This window comes from Manis pentadactyla, chromosome 3 (assembly GCF_030020395.1).
Source record: "Manis pentadactyla isolate mManPen7 chromosome 3, mManPen7.hap1, whole genome shotgun sequence".
Lineage (NCBI taxonomy): Eukaryota > Metazoa > Chordata > Mammalia > Pholidota > Manidae > Manis > Manis pentadactyla.
The window spans coordinates 159,623,468-159,639,701 of NC_080021.1; the positions used below are offsets into that span (position 1 = coordinate 159,623,468).

The 16,234-nt window shown below is 40.9% G+C and overlaps 1 protein-coding gene across 2 annotated transcripts in view; it reads right to left on the reverse strand.

Annotated features, from left to right (window-relative positions):
- The window catches only part of PLGRKT (plasminogen receptor with a C-terminal lysine), a 44,253-nt gene extending 28,653 nt beyond the window's left edge, over positions 1 to 15,600 (reverse strand). The window contains exons 1-2 of one of the 2 annotated variants that reach the window (XM_036878877.2): positions 15,464 to 15,600; positions 13,040 to 13,126 (exon numbers count right to left, since the gene is read on the reverse strand). In XM_036878877.2, coding sequence (XP_036734772.2) covers positions 13,040 to 13,120 — 81 coding nt within the window. In that variant the 5' untranslated portion in view covers positions 13,121 to 13,126; positions 15,464 to 15,600. Of the gene's footprint in view, positions 1 to 13,039; positions 13,127 to 14,658; positions 14,680 to 15,463 lie in introns of those variants that run through there. The other variant, XM_057498648.1, reaches the window with a different exon arrangement.
- Positions 15,601 to 16,234: the final 634 nt, after the last annotated feature.

Consider the following 16,234-nt stretch of genomic DNA (forward strand, 5'->3'; position numbering starts at 1 on the left):
AAAGATGGGAGGGCACAAGAAGAACAGATACTGGAAGTTATAAGGGTTTAAAGCAATTTCAACAAGTTCTCATAATAGTATTTGCTTTCTTTATTTTTTATATACTTTATATTTATATATTTATTAAGTACACACTGCATTTTATATTGTAAAAATAATCATATAACACATGCTACTATACAGATGAATTACTATAAACTTGTGGCTTACAAGCAACACAGATTATTAGCTTATACTTCTGGACATCACAAGTCCAACACAGGTCTGAATGGGCTAAAATTAAGGTCACTGCAGGGCTGAGTTCCTTTCCAGAGAATCTAGGAGAGAAACTGTTTCTTAGCATTTTTCAGCTTTCATTACTTGCATTGGGGGTCCCTTACTCATTCTTCAAAGCCTGCAAACTACCTCTCTGACTCTTCTGTTTTCACCTCTCTGCTTGCTTTTAAGAATTCATGTGTTCAGGTTGGGCCCACATGGGTAATTAAGGATAATTTTCCCATCTCAAGGTCTGTTCCTCTAATCACATTTTGCCAAGTCCGTTTTGCCACATAAGATAATACAGTCACAGGTCCCCCTGTGTGGACATCTTTCAGGGCCAATGTTCTACCCACCACATAGATACACACAAACATCTGGTTATTTGCAGTGTAACCTGCCCTCTCCCCTACCAAACTAGATGAGAAATGCCTTGAATATAGAGCCCATACCTTATAACATCTCTGAATCCTGCTCACTATGTAGCACATTTTTATGTATATTAAGTAACTATAAGTTATTTTTGGTTTATAACTATACCTCGTTTCCTTAACACCAAATTCTAATAACAGACATACAGGTTAAAGGCTGGCTCTGGCTCTTGTGTATTTTTTTAAATCTTTAGTTTGTTGCCTACACAGAGTAAACAATGAACTGCCCAAGTAATCTTTACATGGACCATAACTGCTTTGCCTACAGAGCATGGTTGCACAGCAAGGGTCTATGGAATCTTTTCTTCCCTCAATCTTTCTGCTTCATGGTTTAAGTTTCCATTCTATTTTACAGTAACAAAATGCTTTTCTAGCTACCCAGGTGATATAAATTAGTTTTGGTGTGCCATCTAGTGGCATAAGAAAGTACTTTACCTGAGTAATTACTGAGCAAATCAATCCATCCAGCATCCTCAGCAGAGGCTAGATTGACAAAGCAGTGGGAAACTGAAGTTCGTTGATGATTTGAAAACATCATTATAACTAGTAGTATCAATCCCCTCCAGCTCAATTTGAATGAGAATTGTTAATAAAAAAGAAAACTCTTTGATTTGAAGCCTTTTATAAATTTTTATTAAACAGACTCCAGTGATTGACTTAATTTCATGATTAACTTACTTAATTGAAAACTTATTTGGTACCATCTCCAATATACTTTATATTAAATCACTGCCAATCACCAATTACAATTATGATGTGCCATCATAGAAAAGAAAAGGGCATAGGTTCTCAATCTCAGCTGTGCATTACAGTCCCATGCAGTACTTAAAACGACATGCCCATGAAGAGATCTGATTGGTCTGTGGTGGGACCTAAATATCCAAAAGCTCCTGAGTGAATTTAATGTACAGTCAGATTTGAGAACCTGGCCACTGGTATAATATGCAGTGGAATCTCTAATTCTGGTACTTTGTCCTGAATAAAAAAAACATTAATACGCAATTACTGATTTATAACTTATCATTATCTTAACCAAAAAAAGTAGAACTAAAAAAACCACTGGGGAAAGGATTCTAGTTAGTAGGCTTTTCTTTAATAAAAATTTTGCTTTATTTCTTCTCTTTACCCTTTTTATTGAGATGCCATTAAATAGGAAAAGAACCAAACACATGCCATCACATGCTAAAGATATTAGTAGGCATGGCTTCAGTTGGGATTTTTTTAAATATTCCCTTTGAAGAACTTACAAATACCTGTCATCTTCTACTCAGTGGTAGAGTCCACTTGCAAGTCCTGTGCATTCCTATGGACTCTGAGACATGAGGCCCAGCCTTAACTTTTGTGTTCATTCAGCATGTAGGGAGGAACCCATAGGTAGCATCAAGGGTACTGTGATAACATAATTCTTCATTTTAATGATCAGTATAATTGGTAATAATTTTATTATGTTTCATAACATATTATAAATACATTCTATTATATGTATCAAATTTCCCGTGATACTTTTTTCAAAAAAATAATAGCTCTAAACCCTAAGAATTATACTATAAATTTAATTCCTTTAAATGGGAACATTCAAGGACCAACCCAATCTTGCAAAACTCCTACAGATGATTATGTTTCTCTCTAGGCTGCCCCACTTAGGATCAGAACTCAAGTGGCTTTAGGGTTAGAAGGCTGCTTCAGCCATGTTGATCTATATTCTCTTTGTCATCCTTCCTTGAAATTAGAAGATAAATAATAAAGTATATCCTGATCAATGAGGAAAAACTAATCATCTTAACATACATGGTGGGAGAATCAATCCTTATGGGCCCTGAACATTCCTGTGCTTTCTTGCTGAGTAGGCCAAGGATACAAATCCCAACTGCTCTTTACTTGAGCCTTTTCTCAGGTTGTGTTTTCAGTGAGTAACCTTGACAGATGAAGTAGCATCTCCTTCCACTTGCTGACCACATGATAAAAATAGTAGATTCCACAGCTCACTATTCCTCAGCTGTGTCACAAACCCACTGCATCCATCTTCAGCATCCAAGAAGGCCCACCTGCATTCCTTCCATGGGACTTGGGGTGCATAGAAAACATGAGCATGCTCATGCTGCTTGCTGCACTGTAATAGTCTTCTGCCAGCAGCAGTGAAACAGAAATAAACTAACTTGTTAACTTGCAAGGAGGATAAATCTCAGACCCTTCACAGGGCCTCCCAGTTTTGGGGACAGGGATGAGATGCTGATGGAGACATGGTGTTCTGAAAGGGAAGGGACAAAGATCCTCATTGACTGGGTTATCAGAGAGGAGAAGACTCCCTGAGCTCTGGTAGGAAATGCTCTCACCTAGGTGTAGTGAAGGAGGGAGTATAGAGTAAAGGTTCCTCACTGTCCAATGTGTTAAAGGAGGCTGAGCAACAAAAGGTAGGGTTCAAACAAGCTGCAAGATGATTCTTTGGTTGTGGCACATTGTCCTTTGGGTGGGAGAAGGCAAGGATGTTATGACGATGGGCAGCAAGCCCTACACCCCTGCCAAGAGGCATGCAATGGATGTGGTTGATGGGTCAAGTGGTCCCCAAAGCTGAAATAATGGTGTCAATAATGAAAATGTAGAACTTTGGGTAGACTAAAAACATTACAAATTTGTTTGTTGAGCCTAGTGGTGGGAGGCCCCTGAAACAAATAAATGCAAAAAGCCTTGCTTCCTGTCAACTGTGCTGCTCTCTTGCTCTGCCTCTTTCAACTTCCGCTGCTTTAGAGAAGAAGTCTGGGTTTTCTAGGGAACTTCAGGGAGGGAAGAGGAAGGACTCAAATATTCATGGCTCTCTTGAAAGAAGATGCCCTGGTCTAGCTGGTCCCATGCAGGGAGGGTGAGCTAAGCACAGATGGCCCAAAGTGCTGAGGATGTGGGGTAGAGCAATGGCATCAGTAGAAGCTAAAAAAAATGATGCCCATGAATGCCAGTGCTCTCCAGAAGCAAGGGATACATAGGAGAGGAAGCAGCACCAATTCTGGGATGAGGAGCCAAAAGGCAAAAAGCTGTCCTTGCCTCCCCCAGCCTGGGAGGCAGCATAACCTCCTGAAGCTATTAAGACACCCCTGAAGTACCTACATTAAACTCTAGTCTGTGTTCCCACAGGGAAAAAAAGCACTAGAATTCAACTGATAGGGTTTGAGCAAAGTTTGCAGTGCAGAAGGGACATCAGAGTGACCTTTGAGCTGATCAAGATACTGCAGTTTTGTCTCCCACATACAAATATATAATGAAATTTATGTGTTACTTCCTTATACTGTAAACATTCATAGTGATGAGAGGACACTCTCCCGTTCAGGGATTCCCTGACCCCTTCCATAGAAACAATAAAGAATCCAAGGAGAAAAATTAAATGACATCTGTAATTCAGAGAGGCTGTTGCCCAGTAAAGCAGTGCCGCCTGCCAAACAAAGGCACCAAACAGATCCTGTATTAGCTTCCTGTGGTTGCCATAACAAAGTACACCATGAACTAGGTGACTTAAGCAACAGAAATTTATTGTTTCAGTTCTGGAGCCTGGAAACCCAAAATTAAGGTCAGCAGGGTTGGTTCCAAGGATCTGTTCCAAGCCTCTCTACATGGCTTGTAAATGGCCAACTTCATATTCACATAGCATCTCCCTGTGGGCATGTCTCTTTGTCCAGTTTCCCCCATATTATAGTCCTATTGCATTAGGGCCCACCCTAATAACTTCATTTAATTCAGTTACCTCTGTAACAACTTTCTTTCCAAATTAGGTCACGTTCTAACATAGTTGGGGTTAGGACTTTCACATATGAATTTGGAGGTAACACAATTCAACTTGTAACACACCTTTCAGAAAGCTGAGGTAGCCATTGGCCTACTACTGAGCTTTTACTAAAAATGAACACCTAATTTATGAAGGCTCTGTGACTCCCAGGCCTGACATCCTCATTTTGGGGTATTTCAAAAGGGGCATGACGGATATAAAGAAAGGGACCATTTGTTGGTCAAATGAAAATGTATTTGAAGGATTCAAGATGGCGGCATGAGAGGTGAGATGGAGAATTCCTCCCAAAACCACAGATAGTATGAAAATGTAGTTAATTGATACAACTAACCCTAAAACAACAACAAGAAAGAATGCTGAACCAGACTGCACACAGACCTCACAAACAGACCAGACCTCATGAAACAGGGAACATATGAAAGTCTTAATCAGGAGGGGCCCAAGCCCTTCCCTCACCCCAGCTCACTGATGGGAGGACGAGAAACAGAGTTGGGGAGGGAGTGGAAGCCTAGAACTGCTGCACACCCAACCCTGGAGGTCTGCTTTGGGAGCAGGAACCTACATTGTGTGGTGCTCTGGATGTTGGGGAGCTCAGACAGGTGGAGTGCTTGAGAGACAGATTGCGGCCATTTGTGGAAGATGGGATCCACACCCTGCTGCTCTGGGACAAGGGAAAGGCAGGTGGTCTGAGAGGCTTCCTAGCAGCAAGAGGGCTGCTGAAGCAGCAGGGTTTGCACAGAGCTTGCTGTGTGGGAGAGGGGAGAGCTGGACATGGTTGTCTGGGCACGCTCTGCCCAGCTGGTTGGGAACTTTGAGGAGCTTCAGGTGCCCCATCCCTCTGGCTGCCTACTCAGCTCCAAGACTCCCCACTGTGACATGCAGCCTGCTGCGCCTTCCTCCTAGCCTGCCAACACCTGCTCACAAACCTGCAGTCACTGTGCTGGCATTAGGTCAGCCAGAGGGAGGCCCCGCCTACAACAGCTATAGACGCAAAGTACAGAGGCTTACACCTGTGTGCTTGGCCCACTGGCTCTAACACCAGAGACAGGCCCCACAGATGGGAAACAGATCTTTCCTCCCCCCAGGCACCAGCTCCACTCCCCTATGACCTCCACCCTCACTCTAGGGGCTGAGCAGCTCCAGAGACTGGAGGTACTGGGCACTAGTGGGGCACCAAACAGAAATATGAAACATCAAAAGAACATGGTTCATACCAAAATCTCACAAACCCCAGAAAAAGGGAATGAAACTGAACTCACCAATCTGCCTGAAAGAGAGTTCAAAATAAAAATCATAAACATGCTTATGGAGGTACAAAGAAATATTCAAGAACTCGAACAAATTTAAGTCAGAGATTCAATCATTAAGAAATTCCATATCTGAAATGAAACATACAATGGAGGGATTTAAAAGCAGATTAGATGTAGTAGAAGAGACGGTAAATGGAATAGAAATTAGAGAAGAAGAATACAAAGAAGCTGAGGCACAAAGAGAAAAAAGAATCTCTAAGAATGAAAGAATATTGAGAGAACTGTGTTATGAACCCAAACAGAACAACATTCGTATTATAGGGGTACCAGAAGAAGAAGAGAGAGAAAAAGCAATAGAAAGTGTCATTGAGGAGGTAACTGCTGAAAACTTCCCCAATCTGGGGAAGGAGATAGTCTCTCAAGCCATGGAGGTGCACAGATCTCCCAACACAAGGGACCCAAGGAAGACAACAGCAAGACATGTAATAATTAAAATGGCAAAGATCAAGGATAAAGACAAACTTTTAAAAGCAGCTAGAGAGAGAAAAAAGATCACATACAAAGGAAAAACCCATCAGACTATCATCAGACTTCTCAACAGAAACCTAACAGGCCAGAAGAGAATGGCATGATATATTTAATGTAATGAAGCAGAAGGGCCTTGAACCAAGAATAGTACACCCAGCAAGGTTATCATTTAAATTTGAAGGATGGATTAAACAATTTTCAGATAAGAAAAAGTTGAGAGAATTTACATCCCACAAACCACCTCTACAGTGCATTTTGGAGGGACTCCTACAGATGGAAGTATTCCTAAGGCTAAATAGATGTCACCCAAGGGATAGACAAAGAGCACAGAATATGATTCATAACATACAAAGAATAGAGGAGGAGGGAAAAAAAAAGAGAACCTTTAGGTTGTGTTTGTAATAGCACACAAAGTGAGTTAAATACTGTTAGATAATAAGGGAATTACCCTTGAACCTTTGGAAACCATGAATCTAAAGCCTGCAATGGCAATAGATACATACCTATTGATAATCACCCTAAATGTAAATGGTCTGAATGCACCAATCAAAAGACAGAGTCACTGAATAGATTAAAAATCAAGATCCATCTATATGCTGCCTAGAAGAGACTCACTTCAAACTCAAAGACATACACAGACTGAAAGTAAAGGGATGGAAAAAGATATTTCATGCAACTAAAAGGGAGAAAAAAAGCAGGAGTTGCAGTACTTGTATCAGATAAATTAGACTTCAAAACAAAGAAAGTAACAAGAGACAAAGAAGGACATTACATAATGATAAAGGGGTCAGTCCAACAAGAGGATATAACTATTATAAATATCTATACACCCAACACAGGATCACCTACATCTGTGAAACAAATACTAACAGAATTAAAGGGGGAAATAGAATGCAATGCATTCATTTTAGGAGACTTCAACACACTACTCACTCCAAAGGACAGATCAACCAGACAGAAAATAAGTAAAGAGACAGAGGCACTGAACAACATATTAGAACAGATGGACCTAACAGACATCTACAGAACACTCCGTCCGAAAGCAACAGGATACACATTCTTCTCAAGTGCACATGGAACATTTTCAAGAATAGATCATATACTAGGCCACAAAAAGAACCTCAGTAAATTCAAAAAGATTGAAATTGTATCAACCAGCTTCTCAGATCACAAAGGTATGAAACTAGAAATAAATTACACAAAGAAAACAAAAAAGCCCACAAACACATGGAGGCTTAATAACAGGCTCCTAAATAATCAATGGCTCAGTGACCAAATAAAAACAGAGATCAAGCAATATATGGAGACAAATGACAATAATGATTCCACAACAAAAAATCTGTGGGATGCCATGAAGGCCGTGCTAAGAGGGAAATATATTGCAATACAGGCCTACCTTACAAAAGAAGAACAATCCCAAATAAACAGTCTAAACTCACAATTAATGAAACTAGAAAAGGAAGAACAAATGAGGCCTACAGTCAGTAGAAGGAGGGACATAATAAAGATTAAAGCAGAAATAAATAAAATTGAGAAGAATAAAACAATGGAAAAAATTAATGAAAGCAGGAGCTGGTTCTTTGAGAAAATAAACAAAATAGATAAACCCCTAGCCAGACTTATCAAGAAAAATAAAGAGTCTACACACATAAACAGAATCAGAAATGAGAAAGGAAAAGTCACTACAGACAACACAGAAATACAAAGAATTATGAGAGAATACTATGAAAAATTATATGGTAACAAACTTGATAACCTAGAAGGACAACTTTCTAGAAAAATACAAATACAACCTTCCAAGGCTGACCCAGAAAGAAACAGAAAATCTGAATAGACCAATTACCAGCAAAGAAATTGAATTGGTAATCAAAAAAGTACCTAAGAACAAAACTCCTATAACAGATGGTTTCACTGCTGAATTTTATCAAACATTTAGTGAAGGCCTAATATCCATCTTCCTTAAAGTTTTCCAAAAAGTAGAAGAGGAGGGAATACTCCCAAACTCATTCTACGAGGCCAACATTACTCTAATACCAAAACCAGGCAAAGATATCACAAAAAAAGAAAATTACAGGCCAATATCCCTGATGAACATATATGCAAAAATACTCAACAAAATTTTAGCAAACCGAATTCAAAAATACATCAAAAAGATCATCCATCATGATCAAGTGGGATTCATCCCAGGGATACAAGAATGGCACAGCATTCGAAAATCCATGAACATCATCCACCACATCAACAAAAAGAAGGACAAAAACCACAAGATCATCTCCATAGATGCTGAAAAAGCATTTGACAAAATTCAACATCCATTCATGATAAAAACTCACAACAAAATGGGTATAGAGGGCAAGTACCTCAACATAATCAAGGCCATACATGACAAACCCACAGCCAACATTATACTTAACAGCGAGAAGCCGAAAGCTATTCCTTTAAGATCGGGAACAAGACAGGGATGCCCACTCACCCCACTGTTATTCAACATAGTTCTGGAGGTCCTAGCCACGGCAATCAGACAACACAAAGAAATAAAAGGCATCCAGACAGGCAAGGAAGAAGTCAAACTGTCTCTGTTTGCAGATAAAATGATATTGTACATAAACCCTAAAGAATCCACTCTAAAACTACTAGATCTAATATCTGAATTCAGCAAAGTTGCAGGATACAAAATCAATACACAGAAATCTGTTGCATTCCTATACACTAACGATGAGCTAGCAGAAAGAGAAATCAGGAAAAAAATCCCATTCACACTTGCATCAAAAAGAATAAAATACTTAGGAAAAAACCTAACCAAGGAAGTGAAAGACCTATACCCTGAAAACTTTAAGAGAAATTAAAGAGGACACTAATAAATGGAAATTCATCCCATGCTCTTGGCTAGGAAGAATTAATATTGTCAAAATGGCCATCCTGCCTAAAGCAATCTACAGATTCAACACAATCCTTATCAAAATACCTACAGCATTCTTCAATGAACTAGATCAAATAGTTCTAAAATTCATATGGCATGACAAAAGACCCCGAATAGCCAAACCAATCCTGAAAAGGAAAAATAAAGCAGAGGGAATTACATTCCCTGACTTCAAGCTCTACTACAAAGGCACAGTAATCAAGACAATTTGGTACTGCCACAAGAACAGACCCATAGACCAGTGGAACAAAATATAGAGAGTCCAGATATCAATTCAAACATATATGGTAAATTAATATATGATAAAGGAGCCATGGATATACAATGGGGAAATGACAGCCTCTTCAACAGCTGGTGTTGGCAAAACCGGACAGCTACATGTAAGAGAATGAAACTGGATCACTGTCTAACCCCATACACAAAAGTAAACTCAAAATGGGTCAAAGACCTGAATGTAAGTCATGAAACCATAAAAATCTTAGAAAAAAATATAGGCAAAATCTTTTGGACATAAACATGAGCAACTTCTTCATGAACATATCTCCCCGGGCAAGGGAAACAAAAGCAAAAATGAACAAGTGGGACTATATCAAACTAAAAACCATCTGTACAGCAAAGGACACCATCAGTAGAACAAAAAGACATCCTACAGTATGGGAGAATATATTCATAAAAGACAGATCCGATAAGGGGTTGACATCCAAATTATATAAAGAGCTCACACACCTCAACAAACAAAAAGCAAATAATCCAATTAAAAAATGGGCAGAGGAGCTGAACAGACACTTTCGAAAAAAGAAATTCAGATGGCCAACAGGCACATGAAAACATGCTCCACATTGCTAATCATCAGATAAATGCAAATTAAAACCACAATGACATATCACACCAATTAGGATGGTCAGCATCCAAAAGACAAACAACAAATGTTGGCGAGGATGTAGAGAAAGGGGAACCCTCCTACACTGCTGGTGGGAATGTAAACTAGTTCAACCATTGTGGAAAGCAGTATGGAGGTTCCTCAAAAAACCCAAAATTGAAATGCCATTTGACCCAGGAATTCCACTCCTAGGAATTTACCCTAAGAATGCAGGAGCCCAGTTTGAAAAAGGCCTATGCACTCCTATGTTTATAGCAGCACTATTTACAATAGCCAAAAAATAGAAGCAACCTAAGTGTCCATCAGTAGATGAATGGATGAAGAAGATGTGGTACATATACACAATGGAATATTATTCAGCCAAAGAAGAAAACAAATCCTACCATTTGCAACAACATGGATGGAGCTAGAAGGTATTATGCTCAGTCAAATAAGCCAGGCAGAGAAAGACAAGTATCAAATGATTTCACTTATCTGTAGAGTATAACAACAAAGCAAAAACTGAAGGAACAAAACAGCAGCAGACTCACAGAACCCAAGAATGAAGTATGGACTAACAGTTACCAAAAGGAAAGGGACTGGGGAGGGAGGGTGGGAAGGGAGGGATAAGGGGGAAAATGGGGCATTACTATTAGCACACATAATGAAGGGTGGGGGGGAACATGGGAAAGGCAGTATATACAGAAAAGACAAATAGTGATTCTATAGCATCTTACTATGCTGATGGACAGTGACCGTAATGGGGTATGTGGTGGGGACTTGATAATGGGGGGAGTCTAGTAACCATAATGTTGTTCAAGTAATTGTACATTAATGATATCAAAATTAAAAAAATTAAAAGAAAACGTATTTGAGAGCATGGCTGGCCTGCCATAATGTCATCTCAATTTTGCATAAAGGAGTAGTAGCTGCCCCTTTAGGAAAAACTTTATCCCCCCACTCTGACACCTGAGGCAAAGCTACTGGCTCAATAGGCCCTGGGATTCACAGAGATTCTCTACTGTCTGGGCACAGTTCAACTTTGTTTCAGCTAAACTGAAAACTCATGGTGCTGATAAGTGCTCCTGACAGTTTGAACTTAGTGCCAGCTATCGTGATCCCTGGGATCAGTGGATGGAAGTCAAGACTGTTCTCAAAACTGGTGAGTTGGCTGAGGGGCAAGTTGTAGGAGGGGCAATCCTCCATGGTCCTGAATATCCCCGCACATTCTTACTAGGAAGGCTGAGAATTCAAGGCCCAGATTGTTCTTTTGTTGGGCCATTTCTCTGGGTTGCATTTGTGGTGAACAACCTTGAAAAATGAGGTTCCCCTCAACTCCATCAGCTCACTGCTCACCATAAAAGCAGTAGATTCCCCAAGCCCAGTGTTCCTCAAACCCAATGAATGAACAGCACCCATCTAAGCCCATCTTGGTCACCTTTGTGAGACGTGAGGGAATTAACACCAGCCTCATGCTCACGCTACTTACTATGCTGAATATTGAAATCCTTTGTCTCTTATGTAGGTGTCTCCTATATTTTGCCAGCATCCATGAAATAGTAACAGGCTAATTTGTTAGCTTGCAAGTAGGATAAAATCCCAGACCCTTCAAAGACCCTGATTTCATGGGAACTGATGATGTAAGCATAAAAGCTCTGTAGTTTCTAAAGGTCTTGGACAAAGACTCTCTGAGTATGTAACATTCCTGGCTAGTTTGTATGCCTAATGTTTGGTTTCCCCTAGGTCACTTAATTTTGTTATGATAATTCAGTTCCCATTCTTTCAATGTTCCATTCCCCCAAAAGAAACCACTATCTTGCACAAGACACTCTTAATAGCAATAAAAACAGCAACAACTAATTCTTATAGAGTTCTAAAGACTGGAGGCTTTGTTGTACACACTACCATCTTTACTCCTCAAAACAACTCTCTGAAGGGATATTATTGCCTCCAGTTTATAGAGGCTTAGGAGACTGAGCCACAAGGCACACAGTTAGTCTGGGGTAGATATGGGATGCAAATCCAGGCAGTTGGCTTTAGTCCTCACTTTTAACCACTCACTCTATTGCCTCAACAGTAGAACCCTCCACCTCCCAGGGCCATAATGAACCACAGAGGCCTAGGGATCTTTGAAACCTTAGGGAAATAACTTCAGTCCAACTTTCAACACCTGAATTTGATGTACAACATTTAAAAATACTTTTTGACAACTTATATTAGGCAATTGGACAATCTTCTACTTTGCTTTGGTCTTTTCTTTCCAGCCTATATATAAATCCAGTGTCAAGTTTTCATACTCTGTATTAATTACTTATCGCTGCTATAACAAATTATCAAGTTCAGTGGTTTAAAACAACACAAATTTATTATCTTCAGTTCTGGAGGTCAGTAGTCCAAAATGGGCTGGTGGGACTGTACTCCCTTTGGAAGCTCTTGGGGATAGTTCATATACTTGCCTTTTACAGCCTCTAGAGGCTGCCTGAATTCCTTGGCTCAAAGCCCTTTACTTCATCTTCAAAGCCAGCAGTTGTGGGATCATGGGATCTTCAAATCAATCTCTCTCTCTCTCTCTCTCTCTCTCCCTCTCTCTCTGTCTCTCCCCCCCCTTTGCCTCCCCCTTTCCCTTACAAGGACTCCGTCACTACATTGGGCCCATCCAGATAATCCAGGATCTTCTCCATCTCAAACCCCTTAACTTAACTGCCTTTCAAGGTCCCTTTTGCCATGTAAGGTAACATATTCACAGGGAATTAGGATGCACCTGTCTTTGGTCGGGTGGGGGTATCATTCGACCTACTCTATACTGTAAGCAGTTATCTCTTCCCACAGTATGGGAATTTTTATACAAGTTTTTGGATTGGAGATTTCAACAACCCTATTTAACAAATAATAATCTATTTCATCATAACTTTAAGGATGGAGCCCCAAGAGCATTTGGGATCAAAGAGAACATACTACTGAGCACATGTGGTAGAAATTTTAACCATTATAACAACATAAAAGCTTAATTACTTGAAAATGTACCTGAAGTCGAGCATTCGTAAGCATGAACTCCTGCTGCTTTTTCATGTTTTCATTCATAGGTTTTGAAAAGATAAATCCCATCGTGACCTAAAATGTAAAAAAAGCAAAAAGGCTTAAAATAGTGTATCCTATATACATCCTTATATGCTCTACTTTCGGCTATCATGAGCTTATGACAACACAAAAAAAAATTAAATTTTCTGACCTGGGAACACAGTATGTATTCCACTCCTAGCTTCTAACTAGCTGTTTGATCTTGGGCAAACTTAACCAGCCTGGCTGTCATTTACTCATCTAAGATGAGCTGATTGAACTAAATGGTTTCCAAATCTTCACCTGCTCAATAGGTATATGGCTCCATGTTTCCTGATATTGCTTCCCACTATAAATCTTGACGAACTGAATACTTAAAAACAAACAAAAAACAAAACCCTTCTCTTTTTGTGAGGGACAGGGTGGATACCATCCTTCCTCTTACCTCCTGCAGTTGGATAACCAAACCTTTTCTTTTGAAGAGGGGTGATTCAGAAGATGCATTGTGCATCTGGAAGGCAGATTTCTCTGTGCTCTTGGCATTTGTGTTTTAGGGAGTTGTAGGTGTTTCAAGGTCACTACATCAATACTCTTCCTGCAATCCCTATTTCTTTCCTACACACTCCCTATTTCCATTCCATCCACTGCTGATGTCCCTAAGCCATCCTCCTCTGGCTTCACTTTTGTTCTCTTCAAGTAATGACAGAAGTTCTTAAAAGGGGAAAAACATAAAGATACTTACATGTCCTGGGAAACACAATTTTTAAATGAGTATATGGTGTTGTCTATCTTATTTATCTTACTTAAGTTCTTAAGTGGGTTGTCAATTCTAGGTGGGCCAGAACCCTAATATTTTGTACTTAATCCAACTGGGTAGGTACCTAAGGCCTTCATTTACTTGTTGATTTTACTTTCAGAAGACAGCAAAATTCAGGGAAATTACAACTGCTCTACTCTCCTCAACAATATTTCTGATTTTTCTTTGGTAGGCTATTGAGCAGGGTTATATACTTCAGGTCAGAGTGGCCAGTTTCAGTGCTTTCTACACAGGGTTCATAGCATTCTGGAAGCCCAACAGAGGTCCTACTTTCCACGTTCTTATCAGAAAATTAAGTTCTGGCTAACTGGGGAGAAGGGAAACTATCTGGAAAGTTAGGACATAGGCTTATCTCTTTTTGAGCCTTGCTGCCTTGGGTCTGGATTGTACTTTGGATGTAGTAGGTAGGGCACACTCTCAAGGGTTAAAGGTTGAAGCAGAACAGGAAGAAGAGCTAACCCGTGGTTCTCAGGGAAGACCACACCTGAAAGTAAGTGTGTCACTTATTGTAAACTGCGCCCTGGAGTTCAGTATTTTCAACCTTCCTCTTCTTTCCCACCATAACTAAACCATTTTCCAAAGTCTGGAGAGTCCCCTATGGTGTCTAGAATACTTTCAGCTTTTTCTCTCCCACTTACAAAATATGTATCAGAAATAAGCAGGAGTGATCTCGCAATGGGGATAACTTTGAATTCACTCAATTATGTAAGGTTAAGTCTCTCAAAAATTCCAGCACTTCATCATTGGTAGCAAATGTCCTGCTACTTACAACTTAGACATCAGTGTGTCTCAGAGGGCTGAGAATGCTGATCTGGGTCCCTTCTGCCTTCATTTCTCTGATTACTTCTGAGACCCAAGAAAGGGCACTATAGTACTCCAGCCCTGCCTCAGCTGTGCTATAATTACAATGGGAAGGATTATTTCTGAGGAGTGTTGGGACTAAAAGTTCAAGGCTGGCACTCCTTTGGTCGCCCCTGGGAACCTGGATTTCATTTTAACAATAAAAAAAAGGTAATTCCATGATCCGTTACCTCTATCATCCAAATTTTTGCGCCGAGTCATTTCCAGATGAAATGACACATAGCCTACATTTTTGACTGGTTGAATAACTAAAATCTTTTTCAGTAAGGCTTTGCATTCCATTAAAACTAGCCCGCTTCCCCTGCAAAATTCCAGCCCAGAACCCACAGCTTCCGGGAGGTTTTCCCTAATTTAACTCCACCCGCGCTCCTTGGATCCTATTACTGTTAACTGGGGTATTTCCTGCAGTGGTAAACTGACTTCCGTTTATAAGGCTCTGCTACTTTCCGCAATTACATTACAGCGATAGGGGAGAGGCCAGGAGTTCTTGCGACGAGAATGGGCTCCTCTGAAACGAAGGTGGGGATCAGCACTAGGAGCAGGAGGAGAACCAAGGGTGAGCGCTTCCAATGAGAGAGAGAGAGAGCGCGCAGCGCAGCCTGGCAAGCCCGGAGTCCTGGAGCTCTGCGCCGGCATACGCGGCCGCGCCGACCAGCCCTTACCACCAGTCTGCGGCCGACCTGCCCACCCGGCCCGGCCCAGCGCTCACTCACCGGGCAGCGGGCGGCGGTGGCACGGGGACACGGTGACCGCAGCAGAGTCCTCCAGGCCCAGGATCCCCCAAACCCGGCCAGGCACAGGGTCTCGCCTACGGAGCCTCGCAATTGGTTGGTCAAGGTAGCAACCTCAGCTCATCAGCGTAGCCCTCCGCTTTCTTAAAGGGCCCGCGAGCCTGATCCAGGCCTGGTACGTTCTTTCAGGCCCGGTGCCTGGGAAGGGCAGGTCAAAGAGACAAATTAAAAACCTAAAAGGCTCAGCTGTCAGATTTTGAGAGGAGGCAGAAGCAGAATGGAAATCTCACAGACTTCAGTGAAGTTGTCAATTATACCCAACGTATATGAGAAATCCATGCTGCAGTGCCAAGCTAAGCCTCCATTGAGTTTAAAAAGCCATCTCAGTGTTACTTCCAGAAATAGTGTCAACCACCACTGTTGAACACTGCGCCAGTCTCCTAGGCTTGCCTTGATGCGCTCAGTACCGGCCTTCAGTATTCTGAAGCTTGGGTCCCACATTCCAGACACAATTTTTTTAATGACTGAATGGGGAAATCTCACCAGTATCCCTGTTTCCTGTTGTGCGAGCAGGTGAGTTGCCCAGATGTATCATGTGCCTCAAGAGCAAACCCATGTGGAGCTTTGACTCTTTAAAGGAGGATGACAACTGATAAAAGGAGCAGGAGACAGCATACATATGAGTTCAGATTCTAGCATAAACACACCTAGATCGATATCCAGCTCTGTCACTGCCACCCTATCCTCTCCAAA